The sequence below is a fragment of the Acomys russatus genome, chromosome 28, assembly GCF_903995435.1.
Source record: "Acomys russatus chromosome 28, mAcoRus1.1, whole genome shotgun sequence".
Taxonomy (NCBI): Eukaryota; Metazoa; Chordata; class Mammalia; order Rodentia; family Muridae; genus Acomys; species Acomys russatus.
The window spans coordinates 25,207,634-25,227,912 of NC_067164.1; the positions used below are offsets into that span (position 1 = coordinate 25,207,634).

At 40.8% G+C, this 20,279-nt stretch overlaps 1 protein-coding gene and 1 pseudogene across 1 annotated transcript in view; one reads left to right on the top strand and one right to left on the bottom strand.

Annotated features, from left to right (window-relative positions):
* Nucleotides 1–5,732: 5,732 nt before the first annotated feature.
* Nucleotides 5,733–6,698, top strand: LOC127210542 (olfactory receptor 7C2-like; annotated as a pseudogene).
* Nucleotides 6,699–15,757: 9,059 nt separating this feature from the next.
* Nucleotides 15,758–20,279, bottom strand: part of Slc1a6 (solute carrier family 1 member 6) — a 28,015-nt gene continuing 23,493 nt past the window's right edge. Inside the window, exons 9-10 of the mRNA XM_051170730.1 lie at nucleotides 17,796–17,930; nucleotides 15,758–16,237 (exon numbers count right to left, since the gene is read on the bottom strand). Coding sequence (XP_051026687.1) covers nucleotides 16,042–16,237; nucleotides 17,796–17,930 — 331 coding nt within the window. The 3' untranslated portion in view covers nucleotides 15,758–16,041. The remainder of the gene's footprint in view (nucleotides 16,238–17,795; nucleotides 17,931–20,279) is intronic.

Below are 20,279 nucleotides of genomic sequence, written 5' to 3' on the forward strand. Positions count from 1 at the left end.
TTACACTGTTAGAAACAAGGAAATCCTGAAAATTTCAGGCAAATGGATAGAACTAAAGAAGATCATCCTGAGCAAGGTTACCCAGACCCAGAAAGATATACATGGTATATACTCTCTTATAAGTGGCTATTAGCCCAACATAGATGTCTTCTGAGAGACTCTCCCTAACAGGGGATCTAGACAGATGCTGGGATTAGCTGCTAGACTCCAGATGGAGTGCTGAGAGGGGTATGTAAGAAGGGGGGATGAAAGGACCCAGAGGGTTCAGGAACCCCACAAGGAGACCATCAAGGCTAGAAGGTCTGGACCCAGGGGGTCATGCACAAACTATTGCACCAACCAAAGACAATGCATGCAGCAAACCTAGACCCTCTATTCAGATCTAGCCAGTGGACAGCTCATTCTTCACAGTTGTGGGGAGAGTGGGGACTGCCTCTGACATGAAGTCAGGTGCCCCCAATTTATTCACTTCCCGTTGGTGGGGAGACCCATAGGCACTCAGAGGAAGGGGAAGCAAGCTATCCAGATAAGATTTGATATGCTGTGGCCATGTGGTGGGGGAGGAGGTCCCCTCTGTCAGTGGTCTAGGGGTGTGGAATAGGGCAGAAGAGGGAGGGAGGGTGGGAACAGGAAGATTCATCCAAGAGGATTGCATTCAGGATGTAATCTGAATAAATTATAATATTTTTAAAACTAAAATGCAGTGACAAAGTCATTGCAATGCTTCTAGGTAAAGAGAATCTGATCACTGTCCCCAGTTCCACATGTAGCACTCAGGGCTCATGTGGGCTGGGAACCATGCCTGCTGATATTCTTGACAGATAAATTTCCATCCCACGCATTGAAATGTACATGGATTGACATGAACAGGAAAAGGTAATTTCAAAGTGAAGATCCGTCCCGAGAGAAAGGGCATCACGAGCAAAGTGTCCAGGGGCAAAGATAGATGTACCTGACAAACAAAACACTCTTCAAGATACAGAAAAACTTTCTACGTATTTTCTTAATTTATGTGAAATAATCTCTTCAGAGAATATGGTGATAATGGAACAATTAATCTAATGAGATGCTGTGGGAATTCAACAGAGAGGCACCGAAAGGCTTTTTCCCACTGATCCTCCCACATACGGGGCAACAGTCCAAGGAATCCGTGAGCTCAACTGCACCCTCAAAAGGGACTTACCATTTGATGTCACCTCCCTGCCTTGCCTTGGAGCTCAGCTGAACTTCTGCCACTAGCATAAAAAAGAGGACGCAGATAGCATACCACTGTTGGAGCCCCTGATGGGTAGCAGGTACAGAGTTAGAGTTCTCAAAGGGTGAAGCTTGGGGCCCAAAAGGGTGCAGGGCAATGATGGGCATCTGTTCACCTGAAATGTTCCATGCACTCAGCTCCTGTGTCTTTCTCAGTTTCTCTTACTCTTCACCTCCATCTTGTTTCCTCCCCCTTCTAGAATCTCATTCAAATAGTTCTCACCTTCCCAATGCAAGTTCCTCTTCTCTTAGCTCTCTGAATCTCTCAAAGTGTTTTTCTCCATCATCTGTCATTTGTCTGAAGACATTAAATTGCTTTCATTCTCTATCAAAAATGTCACTGTCTGGGGAGATGGCTCAGGTGATAAGCACTTGCTGTATCATCATAACAACCTAAATGTTGTCCTCTGACCTCTACATGCACTGCATGTCACACTTCTGCACACAACCACAACCACATACACCATACACACACACACAAATAATAATAATAATAAACAAAAATTTAAGCCAGGTATGGTGGTCCATGTCTTTAATCCCAACACTCAAGAGGCAAAGGCTGGCAGTTCTCTGAATTCAAGTTCAGCCTAGTCTACAGAGTGAGTTCCAGGACAGCCAAGGCTATACCAAGAAACAATATCTCAAAAAAAAAAAAAAAACCTGAAAAACAGCAAAAAAAAAAGACTGATTTCAGAATCAAAACACATGTAAACACCTGATGCAACAGAATGGTCTAGAAATCATGTTTAATTCTAATATAGGCAGCCAAGACAGAGGAATCCCAAGAAGCTTGCAGCCCAGCTAGGCTGGTGTATGCAGCAGCAGATAATATACCTTGTAACAACAAAATGTAAGGCCAAAATTGATAGGCACCACGGCACACAAGCACCGTACACAAACACACACACACACACACACACACACACACCCTCGTACATTCATGCATGCTTGACAAACTTCAAATATTTATCACAAATATTTAACTTTCCTTTTATAAATCCTTAATCTTCTCTGTCCTTTTCCAATAAAACATTGATGCTTCTATGACTTACAATTAAGGTTTCATAGACAAAACATATTAGATTTTTGAATATGAATCAAATATAACAGAATCAGAGTTTTTAGATGTGAAATATCTGTACTACATTTCCTCACTTGTAATTCTTTAGTTTGTCATTCTGGCTACTGAAATTTACTTCTATTTATCAAAGACATTATTCAGACGGCATTTCTATTCTCAAAGATTATACATGTCTGTTTCCATTTATATTATTTATGTATTCATATTTTCCTAAAGTAGCTCAAGTCATCAGCCTGTTCTACATCTAATGTTTGGAGTTTGAGAATATGGAATTGGATTTAGTGTGCTATCATCTAAATAGTCATTTGTCAACACTTAGTCATACATTTGCTAAAGCTTTCTAAAATATTAATGAGAGATGCGAATACATGTGATAAAATTACATAGCATACAACTTAACCTGAAAGTGAACATCATGTGATATTGTGCAATTCTACAATTATGTTCCTTTGAAATAGAGAAGAAAGCTAGCAACTCCATATCTCATCAGGAATATTGACAATGTTCTTGGAATTTCAAATGACTATAATAGTACCTGAAGGAGAAATGATAGTGCAATATGGAGAATGTTGTGTTTCTGGTTTTTTCTTACAATTGTGTGTGTGACCCTGTGTTTGTGTAAGCGTACTGCCTGTGAAAGCCAGAGAAGGGAACTGGACTCCTGCCTCTCATTCTGAAGTTATAGGCAGTTGTGGGCCTATGTGCTAAAAGGCAGGGGACTAAATCCCCATGCCCTGAAAGAGCAGTGTGTGTTCTTACCTCTCTGAGCCATCTCTATACCCTTGATTGTGATGAATTTCAACAAAAACTAGTAAATTAATAAGAAATCCCAAAAACAAATTAATACACCTCATCAAAACATAAATTTTATTTTTTTACTTATTATTAGTATCTTATTTTTAAATACATTTTATTAATTTATTCATATTACATCTCAATTGTTATCCCATCCCTTGTATCCTCCCATTCTTCCCTCCCTCCCATTTTCTCCTTACTCCCCTCCCCTATGACTGTGACTGAGGGGGACCTCCTCCCCCTGTATATGCTCATAGGGTATCAAGTCTCTTCCTTCCTCTGAGTGCCACCAGGCCTCCCCATCCAGGGGACATGGTCAAATATGAGGCACCAGAGTTCGTGTGAAAGTCAATCCCTTCTCTCCACTCAACTGTAAAGAATGCCCTATCCATTGGTTAGACTTGGGTAGGGGTTTGAAGTTTACTTCACATATTTTTTTTGTTTTGTTGCACTAGTAAAGAATGTATTATAGAGGAATTGTCATCCATCCATAACGATGTCAACTTTGAACTATACTAAGACACTATTAACAAGTAATAAGTATAACTTGTGTATTAAAAATCTTTAAATACTTTTTCTAAAAAAATATGTTTATTTCAAGAGAGACTTGTCTGTTATTTTAACAAGAGTTTTAACACAATAATAACACCAACATTTTCAGAATTAAATTATAAATTTGATGAAATATAATAAATTTAAACTTTTTTTCAAATAGTTCACAGTATATATGTGGAGGTCACAACACAACTTGCAGAACTTTGTTCTCTGCTATGACTCAGGTCTCAGTGTTTGAATGCAGAACATCAGGCTTAGTGACAAATGCCTTTACCTACTGAGCCACTTACTGGCCCACAAATTTTTAATTATATAAAATTGTCTTGTAATATGTTCACCAATAAAATATATGTGATTATTTAGAGTAACTTATTGATAAGGTTAAAAAACAATATGTTTAATTTTAAATTTACTTTATTCTTATTGTTTGTTTTGTATATGTGAACTTTCGACAACTCACAAGGTGTTCCCACAGATTGTCATAAGAAAAGAAAGTTTTAAATTCTAATTAATCTAAACTGTATTTGTAGTATAAAAACCAGGAACTGGTATAAATGTTCAAAATGGACAGGATTTAATAAACAGCTTACATGTAGAAAAAAAATCAGAGGGCTGGGGATGTAACTCAGTGACGGAACAGCAATGCCTAGAACCTTCCTCCCAAAACTGACAAAAGTACTCAACAGTAGTCACATCATAAAAATGAATTTAAGACTTTAAGCATGAAGTCTTCATGCTTAAAACTCATATTGATTAGAATTTATATAACAAAATCTACAATATAAAGAAAATCTAAGCAGTGATTACATGAAAAGTGGTATTAATACTTGTGGCCAGGCTCACACAAAAACCAGAATGCAGGACGTGCACAAATTACAAACACAGAGAAAGCACCTTGATAAAACAAAGATTTCCAATGATATACAAATCAGCATAGACTCAGGAGATTTCCATTCACACATTCAGTAGACAGAACATACCAAAGTTGCCATCAGGGATACTGATGAGGTATGATTGCTTAGAGACACCAGAGCTGTGATCTTCATATATGAGTGGACATCAGAACCCCCAGGGGGATTTGTAAAACACAGATCAGATCGCTGGCTCCACAAAATGCATGGAACTCAGTTGGTATGAAGGGCTCCCAAATGCCAATCTCTAACAAGTAGATGCTGAAGCTGTTCCAGCGAACACCATGACAACCATTCATCTACATGCAACTTTTTTAGGTGACAATGATAATGACAAATTGCCAGCCAGATATTAAATGATTACCCACAATAAATGGCTACCTGATTACCCCAAGATATTTTGTTTAAGTGCTGCCTTTAAATTTTTGTTATATTTATTTTAAAGATTTTTATAGTTATCTTTAAGCATGCATATTGTTGAGTGTGTGTGTGTGTGTGTGTGTGTGTGTGTGTGTTTACACATGAGTGCAAGTTCTAGCACTAGAAGAGGGCATCAGATCTACTAGAACTAGTGTTGCAGGTGGTTTTGAGCTCCTCCACATGTGTACTGTGAACTAAATACAGGTCCTCTGCAGAAGAAGTCATGAACCTTTAACGGCTGAGCCATCTATCCAGCTCCCACATTTATTCATTTATTCTGTGCGTGTGTGTGTGCGCACACATATGTCAAGGCATATATGTAGATGCCAAAAGACAACTTGTAAGAGTTGGCTCTTTTCTTAGACCATGCATGTACTAGAAATTAAAATCAGGTCATCAGTCTTTGCAGAAAGGGCCTTTAAACAGAGTCATCTCACTAGCATGATACTTAGGTCTTTGTGTGTATTTTTTCCTTGTGTTTTGTTTTTTAGTTTTGGTGTTTTGAGAAAGGTCTCATTCTTTGTAGATCAGACTGGCCTTGAACTCAAAAAGATCTGCCTGATTCTGCCTTCGAAGGGCTGGGATTAAAGGTATGTGCTACAATGCCAAGATAATACCTTAGATTTTAGTAAAATGTATTGCCGCTATTTGGCAGAATCCACCTGAGATGAATTTGTGCTGTGTTTTCCCTCCTTTTAGATAACCCCAGAAGTCTTATGGAGAAAGAAAACCAAACAGGAGGCAGAAACTTTCTCCTCCTGGGATTCACAGGAGACTCTGACCTTCGGTCTTTCTTCTTTGGGTTGCTTCTTTCCATGCACTTTGTCACCATCACAGGCAACTTGCTCATCATCCCAGCTATCGTACCAAACTGCCACCTGCACAAGCCCATGTACTTCTTCCTCCCCATCCTGTCCTTAGCTGATATCGCCTTCATCTCCACCACTATCCCAAAGACTCTGCTGAACATCTGTACACAAAGCAAACTCATTCCCTTCACAGGCTGCATCACGCAGATATTTTTTTTTTCATTGTGTTTGGTTGCCTGGACAATTTACTCCTAACAGTGATGGCCTATGACCGCTTCGTAGCCATCTGCCACCCCCTGCACTACGTAGTCATCATGAATTCTTCCTTCTGTGTGAGGCTGGCTCTTGGGTCCTGGCTAATCAGTGTCATGAGTTCCCTGCCTGAAACCTTGACTGTGTTAAGGCTATCCTTCTGTACAAACATGGAAATCCCGCACTTTTTCTGTGATCTTCCTGAAGTCCTGAAGCTCGCCTGTTCTGACACCCTTGTCAATAACATTGTGAATATATTCTATAGCTATAGTCATAGCTGGCTTCCCTTTCTCTGGGATTCTATTGTCTTACTCTCAGATTTTCTGCACCATCCTAAGAATTCCATCAGCTGGAGGCAAGTACAAAGCCTTTTCCACCTGTGCTTCTCACCTCTTGGTGATCTTCTTGTTCTGTAGCAATGGTCTTGGGGTCTACCTTAGCTCTGCAAGCACATCGTCTTCCAGAATGAGTCTAATTGCCTCATTGATGTACACAGTGGTCACTCCCATGATGAACCCCTTCATCTACAGCCTGAGGAACAAGGACATGCAGAAAGCCTTGAGAAAACTTCTCAGGAAAATGGTGCTTCTTGGTAAAGGGTCCATAGCAGGATCCCTATAAGGATCAAGTCAGTGAAAAATTAAACACACACACACACACACACACACACACACACACACACACACACCATCATCTAATGTACTGATACATTTTCCAGAAATAAGATTTGCATTGTTTTTATTTTACCTTTGATAATTTCATGCATACAACTCATATGTGATCATGTATGAAATGTCTCAGATGTGGGTTTAAAGGGGACTGTGACAAATTGTTGGGTTAAGGGATTTATTAGAAGAGTTGCTAATATCATGAGCTGACAGGCAAGAAGAAAACAGCATTACTTTGAGAAGAGTTCAAGCCCTAGCACCAGAGACAGACGCATGGCAGTAGCTCTGAAGAGGGTATTATGGCCCCTGTTGCAGATTCTACGAGCTTTATTATAACTCTCTCTATGAGGAAGAGGTAATTTTCTCTGATGAAGGGGGTGCTCATAGCACATGTCTGCATTAAGACTTTCTGATTCCCAAGCAGGAAGCATGGTAAAAGTTGGAGAGAAGAACATGTAGCCACCAGTACCTCTGATGTAAGTTTATTTCTACCTGGAAATCTGTTAGCTAAAGATTCATAGACAATGCCCTCAGTAGGGTGTCTTGTAGCATCTGTGAGAGAAAAGGCCTACTTCAGATATTGGGTTCTTATCTGTATTCTAATGCTATATTCTTACACACACACACACACACACACACACACACACACACACACACACACACATTTTACTCTTTGAACTTTCCTCCAACCCCCACCAACATGGCCTACTCCCAGTATCATCTCCTCTTTAATTTTCTCAAACCCACTGAGTCCTATTAGTGCTGCCAGTATGTGCGCTGGTGTGGGGCCATATGTAGGAACATGGGCAACCTACCAGCAGCCACATGCATGAAAAAGAATATCTCACTCTCTCTCCCTCAGCAACCAAAAATTCCCAAAAGCTCCTCAGTTAGGAGAGGTCCCTCATGATTCCCTTTCCCCTTCATCTGGAACACAAATGTCAAAACACAAGAAATCAAGGAAAGAAGCAACAGAATTATTCCAAAATCACCAACTCTGCAATGATAGATCCCAATGATAATGAGTCTTATTAAATCCCAGACAAAGAATTCAAAAGAATGATTATAAAAGTGTTTAAAAAACCAAAGTGAATGGTTTATAAACTCCTGAATTGGTTTAAAGAAAATATGGATAACAATTTAGATGTAATATGAATAAATTAATAACACATATATTTTTAAGAGAATATAAATAGAATTAAATGACATAAGAAAGCCAATACAGGATGTAAGAGAGACTTAATATTTGGGAAAATATCAAATTTAAATTTTGGAAATGAAAATCTCAAGAAATCAAACTTTAATTTGTAAAATTTCACTAGTAAAATGGGTGAAGCAGAAGAACAACTGAGAAATTGACAATAAGGTAAATAAATTAAAGTCTTCAAAGTAAAAAATTAAATAAGAAAATATAAACAGTACCTAAAGGATTTAAGAGACATCATGAAAGGACCAAATTTATAGAAGGGTGAGGTACACGTATGTGTGTGTGTGTGTGTGTTGTGTGTGTGATCTGTGTCTGTGTGTTTTTTGTATGTCTGTGGTGTGTGTGTGTGTGCGCGCGCATGCCATGTACATGTGTGGAAGCCAGAGATTGACATCTTTTTCAGTCTCTCTTCATCTTATTTTTTGAGATATGGTCTCTCAGTGAATCTGGATCTTCCTAGTTTGTCTAGATTGGCTGCCTTGCCATCTCCAGAAGGCCATCTGTTTTTTTCTTCCCAGAGCTGAGACTACACATATGTATCCATTCCCCCAGCTTTTTATGAGTTCTGTGATGTTGACCTCCTTTCATCATGTTGTGTGGCAAGAACTTTATAGATTGAGCCACTTCCACAGTCCTAGGAAATCAAATTTATGAATAATGGAATAGAAGGAGGAAGAAAATTCCATGTTAAAGGCAAATAAGTATATTCAATAAAATTATAACAGTTGCCAAACTTAGGTAAATAAATGGCCATTTATATACAGGAGGCATTCTGAATGTTAAACATAAAAGATCAGAAAGTCATTGCTCCACGTAATAACACTACATACACTAAGAATACAAAAAAGAAAGAAAAGAAAGAAATTCTATTGAAAGCACTTACAACAATTATTATTATAATTCCTGAGCACATGAGCATCCTGAGAGACATGGTAGGGCTTACAAATCTAGTAACATTACTGTAGGGAAAAACATTCAAAAGGAAGAATTCATTGAGCCTTGCTGTTCCTAATTTCTGAAAGAGTTTAAACAATTCTTGAATTGGGTATAATTTCTAAATATATTCTAAATATTTATTCTTATATTCACAGATAAGTGTAGTTCCCATCCCTCATCCCTTCTTTTTGCAACAAACAGGGACCATTGCCAAAAACCACAATCAATCAAAACGCAAAGTTGTGGAGACTAGTCCCAAATGATGCATCTACAGGATAACTCCTGCATCTAAGGCTCAGGGGTCATTGTGGAAAGTGAGGCAGAAAAACTATAAAAACCAGAGAACAAAGGAGTTTTCACTAAGATTGTGTCTCCTAGAAATGTCAACAAAGCTGCACCCATGAAGTCTCACCAACATGGCTGCCTAAACATGACCTAAACAATAATGATACCAATAGACATGATAATGTGGAAGTGAGGAAACCTTGTGAAGCCTCAACCTCAGACAAAGAACTACAAGCAACTAAGGAATGCTGAGAGTAGGAGAAATTGTCTTTCACAGGAGAGGAGACACCATTTGGGATTCGATAACCAAATGGCCAGCCCTAAAAATATACAAAAGTAACATTATATTGACTGAGCAGGATGTATTTATATATTGAGGACTCTGTGTGTGTGTGTGTGTGTGTGTGTGTGTGTGTGTGTGTGTTGCTAGATGGAATTGATCAAGGTGATGTAAAAACATAAGAAAAAAAAAAAGATCAACCTTAACAAAATTAGAATGTCCTTTACTATCAAAGTGAAAGGCAGCAGTCTCCCTGAAGGAGTAGAGACCATCAATGGGGCATACAAGGGGCTTGGGTATTTAATAGGACAGAAAAGGGAACCTTTGGATGGAAGATTTATTCCATCTGTAGATCGACTCCCTTTCAATTATCAAAGTTGTAAGTACCAAGTATGTTCAGCTTCTTGCCTGGAGTCTATAGACATTATCACATGTCAACTTTCCTGTCTGGAGTTTCTCAGGTGACCTGAGGATTTTAGGACATAATTTTTCATGTATAACAATAATTAAAGAAAAGGAATCCATGAATTAGAGAGAGACAGAGACAGAGAGAAGGAGGGAGGGAGGGAAAGAGAAAGCAAGTACTTGAAAGGGTTTAAGGGAAGAAAAGAGAAGGAGGAAATGATGTAATTATATTATTATCTCAATATATATAATTTTAAATTGAGATTGCTTATAATCATGGCTGACTCATAAAAGTCCTGAACTGACACTATAAGGTAATCTACAGTTTAAATTTAATCTCCATCAGAATTACAGCACAAGTCTTCCCAGGATAACTAAAACAATACTGAACAACAAAGGAACTGCTGAAGATATCACCATGCCTGATTTCAAGCTTCACTCCAGAGCTATAGTAATAAAAGCCACAGGGTATTGTCATAAAAACAGGCATGTTGATCAATGGAATTGAATCAAAGACCTAGACATAAACCCACATACATACCTATGTGTACATAATTTTTTTATAAAGAAGCCAGGAATACACACTGGAAGAAAGAAAGCATCTTCAACAAATTGTGCTAGTCAAACTGGTTGTCTGCATGTAGAAAAATGCAAATAGATTCATATATATTATGCTGTACAAAACTCAAGGCCAAGTGGATCAAAGACTGCAATATAAAACCAGACACACTGAACCTCACAGAGGAGAAAGTAGGGAATATAGTCTTGAACACATGAGCAGCAAAGACAATTTCTTAAACAGCACAGACATTAAGATTGACAATTAAATTCATTCTACTGTAATTTGATCTAGCATATCCCCCAAAAGGCCCATTTAGTAAAAGTTTGGTCCCTCTTTTGGCACATTGGGAGGTGACATAATTTTATGAGGTGTGGCTTAATGGAGGGGAGGTCTTTGTGTCATCAGAGGTGTGCCTCAAAAGAGACTGGTAAGCCCGAATCTGCTTCACTATTGTCCCAAAACAATGAAGTTAACCAATCATGAATGTAATCCTTCAAATATTTGAGTCAAAATAAACTATCATTGTCACAGCAATGGGAATCTAACACAGAAACTTACTAAAGAAGCTAGGTCAGAGGAGGGAGGCGCCAAGAATGTTTAAGAAAACACTTTGACCTATTGACATGCCATGGCCCTTTTATACACGGCACTCTCTGAGGATGGAGACCTTTGAACACAAGACAGGATTTAGCAGATCTCAAGACTGAAATTGATCTGAATACTGGAGTCTTTGGGAAAGGTTCTAGGGGTTCCAATGTTTGTTGTATGTTTGAAATGTTAGTTGATTTTGATTGGTTCGTTGGTTGGTTGGTTGGTTGTTGGCTGGCTGGTTGTTTTGTTTATGCTTTGTTGGTTTTATTTTGTGGAGGCATGGTTTCTCTTTGTAGGGTTGGCTGTCCTGGAACCTGCTCTATAGGCCAGACTACCCTTAGACTTACAGATCCATTTACCTCTGCCTCCCAAGTGCTGGAATCAAATGTGTGCACTAGCATGCATGGCTTGGAATCAAGGGCTGTTTCTAATCTCTGACTATAAATGCCTCAGTGGTGACTATAAATAGATTGCATAGACCTTGAACCTCCCCCCCCCCCATATGTTCTAACATGATTGTGTCTCCAAACACACTTGCCCTGAGGACTACTCAGTCCTAAATCAGACAATGATATCATGATCCCTCTCCACATGCCCCAGAGAACATCATGGAAAGGCATGTAGAAAGACTTCAAGAGTCAGCAGCTGCAGATAATGGATGGGAAAATGCTTCTGGGATAGGGACAATTAGTTCTCTCCTGAGAATCAACCCATGTTAGGATGCCAAACTTCCAACAGATAGCCCTACAGGTCCTCTGGGTTTGAAAGGACTTGTGAATTCATAATGGCTGTGCTTACCTGCACAATACTGGTGTAAGATCAAGCCAGTCAAAACTCCAGCATGTTTGGGAGAGGTTCATAGCTCCATCCCTAGCTGAAAAAAGCATGTGAAGCCTCCTGGCATGGGAAGTCAAGTGTTTTTCATGGAATTGGCACTTGGTAGGTTGCCTGTAATCCAGTAGAAGGCCCTACATCAGTGCTACCAAGGATAAAGCACTGATTGGAATCAGTGGTCTATGAAGTTGGAAAAGGGGGTCAATATAGGTGGTTCTGGTATGGATTTGGGGGGGGAGTAGAGAAGAGTTGTGTTCAAAATATGCTGTACATTTGTACAAAATTCTTGAGGAATGAACTTTTTTAATCTTAAAGAGAGAATTAGAAGCTAGAGAGATCGCTCAAAAGTTATGAGCATTGTCAGCTCTTCCAGAGGACTTGGGTTCATGTCCTAGCATCTACATGGCAGCTCACAACAATCTGTAACTCCAGTTTCAGATTATCTGGCACCCTCTTCTGGCCTCCACGGGCACTGCACACACATGGTGCACAGGAAAAGCACTCTTACACATAAAATAAAAGTAAATACTTTTAAAAGAATTAAGAATAAGAAATATAAAGCACTAAAAAAGAATACCTGTACTTGGATTTCTTTCCCCTATTGAAAAGCAATTCTTTCAAGTTAGAAAAAGTTAGTTCTGTCTTTCTTGGACAAAGAAGAAACAGACTTTAACTAGAATAATGTTTTTATGTGAGTGGCTTCATGGTCTCTCCCAAAATGTCCTTGCTGGAACCCTATCTTCTCAATGAAGCAGTATTGGGAATGGAGCCTGGTGAAAGCTGCTTCAGTAATGAAGGTAGAGACTCATATAGAATCATGCCTTATTTGTAGCTTAGTAATAACGTTTGTCTCCATTTTTCTTATGAATGCCCTCCCTCCGCTTCTGGCATCTACCATGTTATGAACCAGTACAAAAATGTCACCTAATTAGATGGAACTTGCCTGGAGTTAGACTCCCACTTCCAGAACCAGTAGCTTACATAAACTTCCACATTTTATAAATTATCCAGTCTTAGTTTCAGTTAAAGTAATAGGAAATAAAGTATTTTGCTGTTTCTCTGTGTTTTCACCAAGGCTTTGATGTCCTGCCAAATCCACCTTCATTCAGGAAAATAATCCTTAATTCAATGTCTGTCTTTGGTTTGTAAAGAGACACAGTATCCACTAAGGCAGCATGGAAGTATAATTATAGTCTTAGGAGTTGATGGTTGGGGATATTAGACCCAGAAACAAACCTATCCTGTAGGAAACTGTTTCATTCCCAAACTTGGAGTAAAGAGGTTAATTCAGAGAGCAAAGAATGCAAAAAGCCTATACACCCCAAATAAAAAACTGGGCTTTGCTTACCTTGTAAGCTATGACCTCTATTCTGCTTGGCTTTAACCATTAACTTGACACAGCCTCGACTTATCTAAAGGAGTCTTAATTGAGGGATTGCCCAGATCAGACTGGCCTGCTAGATTTTGGGAGAAGGGATGTTGTGGTGGTTTGAATGATCATGGCCCCCATAGGCTTGTAGATTTAAGACTTGTTCATCAGGGAGTGGCCCTATTTGAAAGGATTAGGAGGTGTGGTCTTATTGGAGAAAGTATGTCACTGGGGATGGGCTTTGGGGCCCAAGCCAGGCCCAGTGTGGTGTGTGTGTGTGTGTGTGTGTGTGTGTGTGTGTGTGTGTGTGTGTGTGTGTGTGTGTGTGTGTGTGTGTGCGTGCGTGTGTCCTGTTGCCTGCAGGACCAGATGTAGAGCTCTCAGCTCTCTCTCCAGTGCCATGTCTGCCTGCATGCCACCACACCATGATTAAAACAGACTAAAAATAAAAACAAAAAAACAAAACAACAACAACAAAAAACCAGACTAAACCTCTTAGACTGTAATCAAGTCCCAATAGAACACTGACTAAGATAAATGTCATATTGGTTGATGTAGCCCACTGTGAGACGTGTCGTCTCTATATGGTTGATCTTGAAGTATGTAAGAAACCAATTAGGTATTTGTCTGCCTGCCAGCCAGCCAGTAAGCAGCATCCTCCATGGTTCCTGTGGTACTCCTTTAGTTGCAAACTGAGTTTCTTGGTTGAAGATAGTGCTGTGTGAAATAGAAGTAGGCCTGCCTTCAAGTTTCTGCCTTGACTTCCCTCAGTGGTGGAGTGTGACCTGGAATTTTACCTCAAGTAAGTAATTTCCCTCCCTAGGTTGCTTTTGGTCAAAGTGTTTTACCACAGCAACAGAATAAAACTAGAGCACCTCTGATCTTCCTGATAAAAAAAAAAATGTCCCCCTACCCAGATCTAGCCAACGGTCAGAACATTCTCCACAGTTGAGTGGAGGGTGAGATATGACTTTCTCACGTACTCTGGTGCCTCACATTTGACCATGTCCCCTGGAGGGGGAGACCTGGTGGCACTCAGAGGAAGGACATCAGGTTGCCAAGAAGAGACTTGATACCCTATGAGCATATACAGGGGGAGGTAGTCCCCCTCAGGAACAGTCATAGGAGAGGGTAATAATGGGAAAATAGGGGGGAGGGAAGAATGGAAGGATACAAGGGATGGGATAAACATTGAGATGTAACAAGAATAAATTAATAAAAAAAATTTTTTTAAATGTCAAATAAAAGAGATACCTATGGCTGTACCCAAGAGTATATGCTGGCCATGATGCCAATGCCTACTGGTATGCACTTGGTGCCCTGGACCACACTGCACTGGATTGTCCATTTCAGAGACTGAAAAATAATGAGTCCATGGATGTTCCATGTCTGTGTGACAAGGCCCTAAAGTTCATGTGCACTTCTTGATAGTTTTTAGTCTTAATTATCAACTTGATGCAGTTTAGAATCATGTGGAAGGAAATCTCAGTGAGAAATTGTTGAGACTGGGTTTTCCTGAGAATGTGTAAGGGATTTTAATAGAATTATTCGAGACAAGAATATGCACCCTGAATGTGGACCACACTTTTAAGGGCTGGACTTTCATTTCAATGAGATGCAGGGATCAAGCTGAGCACTAGTGAGCACACACTCATTCTCTCTGCTCTTGACTGCGGATGTGAACAGTCACTTTGACTTCCTGCCACCTTGACTTCTTTGCAGTGGTGGAAAGTAACCAAGAACTAAGAGCCATATAAACCCTTTCACTCTTAAGCTGCTTTTGTCTGAGTTGTTAGAAGAAACAGAACTAAGACATCATTGTACCACGCATCTTGCCACATCATGCTGTGGGAAGAAGTCAATAATTTTCATGATTCACTAGAAAGGGGCTGGAATCACACCTCTGACCTAGCCCACCCTAGCCTCAACCACTTGTGCCTTTGCTGGTTTGAATTGGAACCTTCGCCATAATCAACCATATCCAAGATGAGAATGGCTTTTCTGCATTCTTTGAGTCTTATTAATGAATCACTCAATCTGAAGGCGGTCTTTAGCATCTCAGCACAGAAGCCACAGATCACTTTACCACAAGAAATAGCAAGTGTTTTTTCTTTACCCTCCTCAGCTCCACCACACCTTGAAAACATAAAGAATGAGTTTATCTTTCTTGCTGAATTTGAAGATTTTCCTCCCCCGATTCCAATTGTTTCTGTCCCTTTATTTCACGCCACCTTTCACATTTTCAGCATACACTCAGAGATGAACAGAGACCTTTGGCATGATGAATTGTCTTTTTCAGCTTAACTGGACTGAAACAAGTGCCTAGAAAATTCTTAAAGCACATCTGTGTGTGTCTGAGAGATGACTGCATCATAAGGACTCAGACCTAATGAATGAATGGACCGTTCCCTTGATGGTTCAATAATATGATGGCTGTATTGAAAAGAGATGAAAAGAGGGAGGAAGGATATAGCTAACGGAAGTAGTCACAGGTATGATGGTCTTGGTGAGCTGTATCCTGTTTCAGTCACTTCGTATTTCTCCTGTGTCTGCTTTCTGACCACCAGGAAGTGAGCCACTCTCTTCCACCATGCCTTCTCACTATGGTGAACCCTCCCATGGGTTGTTCTTGTATGTGAACCACACAAATGCAACAGTGACAGATACATTTTGGATACCTTTCATTCCTTCTCTTTTATCTCAGCAGTCCCCAGAGAAGCCACACAGAACATGTATGTTCAGCCCACAGTCAGTTGGGCGACAGATGGTCCCCAGGAGTCCCCTCCCAGCCCCTTCCCTCCTCCCTGCACGGAGAGCTACAAGCTTCTCACATGACGCTCTCATTGCCTCCCCGGCCCCTTGATGCCCCCTTTTCTTGTGCCATGAGTGACTTGTAAGGCTTCCCAAGGCTGGGAAGGGTCAGCTCAGCCTCTTGCAGATCCAGCTCTCGTTGGGACAAATGCTCAATGACGGCTGCTCCAATGGAGTCCCCCAGTACGTTGGTCATCGTCCGAAGCCGGTCACTGGTGGAGAATAGATAGGTTAATGGAGGGCTGAAGAGCTCCTTGGAGAACCCAGTGTAGACTAGGAGCGCTTCCAGTCTAGTCCACAACCACATGGCCTTGAACAGGCCTTACTCTTCCTCAGTTTTCCTTCCTAGCAATATCACCCCTGAAATCCCTCATAGTCCTTGATTTGTGGTTCTTGTTTGTAAACATAATAACTTAGAGATGATTAGATAAGAGAGATTGATGTAGACTGTTGGACATTATGATCTGATACAGACTATTAGACATGAGCATCTGGTGCAGACCATCAGACGTGAGCGTCTAATGCAAACCGTTAGACATGACTGTTTACTATAGACTGTTAGACATGACTCAATGCAGGTGCAGGGCGGGCTGGAGACTGCCCATGTGAGGCTTTAGTCCTTCTGTGCAAATGAGACTTGGCCTTGCTCACAGCTCCCACATGGGGATGGAAATCAACATTTTATGTAAATTCCATGTTATATATATTAAAAAAAAAAAGAAATGAGAGAATGAATGGTGAAAGGACAAAGTGACTCAGGAAAAAAAAAAGGAAAGAAAAAGAGAAAAGAGATAAGGAAAGAAGGCAGAAAGGAGAAGGAGGAGTGAGACAGGAAGGGAAAGAAAGAGTACGTAGAATAGAAGAAAAGGACAGAGGGAGGAAGAGAAAGAGAAAAGGAAGGAGGGAAAAAGAGGGCAAGAGAGGAGGGGAAGGAATGGGGATTAGGGCGTGGCTCCTCCCTGCTGAACTATTGGCTACCGATAGATTCTGTGAAAGGAGGAGTCTTGTCTTTGTGTGTGTGCCCTCTTATGAGCCTAGTAAGCTCCGTGGCATAGTCTCAACCCAAGAGACACAAACGGCTCTGTCCTAACTCAGTGGGTCACAAATAAAAATAGGACTGTGGGAAGAGGAGTTGTAGGATGGAAGGGTGACAGGTGAGAAGAAATTAAGAGCGAGTGGGGGGAATAATCAGAGGGCATTGCAAACATCTATGAAATTGTCAAAAAAAAAAATCACCACCCAAATTTAATAAATGAAAAAGAACAGGGGGACTGCAGGGAGGAGAGAAGCAAAAGAGTGAGAAAATGTGCCTAGTCATAGCATTCAGATCATAAATCCACCAGTGTCTTTTGTCCATCATCACAGATGATTTTACAAGCCAAAATTCTTTATCACTACTTAACGCAACAGGTAACCTATGTTTTCCTCTCACTTCTAAAATTCCTCAATATTAGCATGTTGCTATGAATTAAAACTTTTGCATTTTTGAGTTTAAAAATAACTATTTGAACACCTTTGTATGGTTTCTACATGAAACAGGCTGAAAAGAAATTGGCTCGCTGATGCACAGAGACCACCTTTTTTGAATCCTCCTCTCCAGGTCCCAAAAATGATAAATGTATGGGCTTGGAGTTGAGAAGCCATCACGAGCAGGCTCTCCCAATACCTCCCTCATTCTCTAATGCCCTACAGCTCTGTCCTTGCAAAATCCTTCAGAGAAAAAAGTTATGAGAAGAGATAGGCCCGCAGTTAAACCCAAAGCACACTCACAGGAACCAATCCACAGCTATGATCAGTGTGATGTCCTCCGTGGGCAGGCCGACGGATGTGAGCACAATCACCATGGTGACTAATCCTGCCTGGGGGATGCCAGCTGCTCCTATGCTGGCAGCTGTGGCTGTGATGCTGCAAATGAGAGGAAAGTCGGGAATTCAGGAGGAAAGAGAAAACAGAAGATTGGAAGATCAGGCCAACGCAGAAGGAAAAATACTACATGATCTCACTTTTGATGTGAAACTCAATTTAAAAAGTTGAAGTCCCAGAAGCAGAAAAGTAGAAACCACGATGCTGGGCAGACAGGCTGAGAGAAGGGAAATGTCTGTGAAGGGGTACAAATGTCTGTCTAGAAGATGAGTGAGCTCTGGGGATCTAATAAACAGTGTGGAGAGTGTGGCTAATAATGCTGCGGTCATATTTAAAATTTTCAAATAGAATAGACCGTAAGTCTATTCTCACCAGCAGAAAAGAGAAAGAAAGGCTGGGAGGGAAGACAAAAAGACAGACAAGGGAGAGCATGGGAGGGAGGAAGCAATAAGGCTCAGGAGGTGGAGGGAGGAAAAGGGAAGGAAGGGAAAGAGGGAGAGAGAGAAGAGAGTGAGGGGAGGGTGGAGGAGAAAGAAAGAATGAGGTGAGAAAAGGAGACATCCAGATTAGAGGAGGAAGAGAAGGATAAGAGTGAGGGAGAGAGTGGAAAAGAAGGGGGCAGAAGAGAAAAATAAGAGTAAAGGGGGAAAGACACAGGCAACAGAAGAGGAGAGAACCGGGGAAGAAGCAATGAAAATGAAACCATGGGAGAAGATAAATATAATAATCAGCCTGACTGTGGGGATCATTTTGCAAAGCGCGCATACAGCAAATAGTCAGGAAATACACCTTAAATATGCATGACTTTTGTTGGCTCTCACCCAGCCACAAAAGCTGTGGATGGCTGGAAATGATAGAGTTGTTTTTAAGTCGGCAAATGCAGCTTACCACATTGGGAGGTAAGGACAATCTGACCTGTCTTGGGTTTTGAGCCTATTTCTTTTTTGATTTCTTTAAGTTGTTCATTTGCTTGATTCCGTACGCATGAATGTTTGCCTGCATGTATGTTGTGTACTGTATGTGTGCCTAGTGCCCATGGAAGCCATAAAAGGGCATGAGGTCCCCTGGAAATGGGGTGATAAGCAGTGGGAATCAAACAGAGGTTTTCTGCAAGAGCATCAAGAGTTCTTAACAACTGAGTCATCTCTGCTCCACTAGTCCCCCCCTTTTTTTTTTTGCTCAAATAATTAAAACAAAAAGCTAAGGGTATATCTCAGTGGCAGAGCACTTGTCCAGCATGTACAAAGCCTGGTTTCCATTTTCAGCTCCACAAACTAACATGAAATTCAAAGTCAGATCTACTGGGTCAATGGGTGGCCTATGTCAAAACTCCACCATCAACTCCAATTGCCCAGAAAGATGTGCTATATACTATAAAGACCACTAAGTTTACCAGAAACGTAGTAGTGCCGGCTCTCTTGCTCTGTAGCTTAGGAGACCCCTTTCTGGATTCTATAGCTGTCCACATAGAACAAGGGGAGATGATTATCCCAGAGGATGGCTTTATCATAATGATGGTTGAGCAGTTACTAGGACTGGCTTTAGATAACGGGCTCTCGGGTGAGAAAACTCTATTCATAAGCTTTCCTTCCACCTTGCACGTGAACTCAGAGCCTCCCCTGCTTCATCAGGAGAGTGGTGGACACTCCCTATCTTCTCACTGTGAGCAGGAAAGAGCCTAGGACAGTGCCTGTTCAGGTTTCATATCTGATACTGAGATAAAATATCTGCCAAAAAGAAGCTTTGGGAGAAAGGGTTTTGTTTTGGTTCCAAGCTACAATCCATCACTGCAGAGAAGTCAAGGCAGGAACTTGAAGCAGCGAGCCACACAGTCAAGAGCAGAGAAATAAATGTGTGCATAGTTATGGGTCAGGTCTCACTCTCCTTCTAAACAATTCAGGACCGAAGCCCAGGGAGCAAATACTACCCACTTTTTTAGGCTGAATCTTTCTGCATTAATTAAAACAATCAAAATGATCTTCCACAAACACATCCAGAGGCCAACCTGACCTATACAAGCCTTCACTGAGATTCTCTTCTCAGATGACTCCAGATTCTGCCATGTTGTCAATTAAAACAAACCACCACAGTACCACATCACTAGCCAAGACTCCCATCCAAAATGAAGTATAGGGACCTGAGAGATGGTTCACTGGGTAAAGATGCTGTGCTGCCAAGCCTGACAGCCTGAGTTCAATTCCTGGGACCCACAGAGTGGAAGAGGAAAACTGAATCCTGTGGGTGGTCCTCTGACCTCCACATGTGTGCTGTGGCATACACACACACACATAAAGATAAATGCATTTTGATGGGTTGGAAAGGTGGCTCAGAGGTTAAGAGCACCATCTACTCTTCCAAAGGTCCTGAGATCAATTCCCAGCAACCAGATGG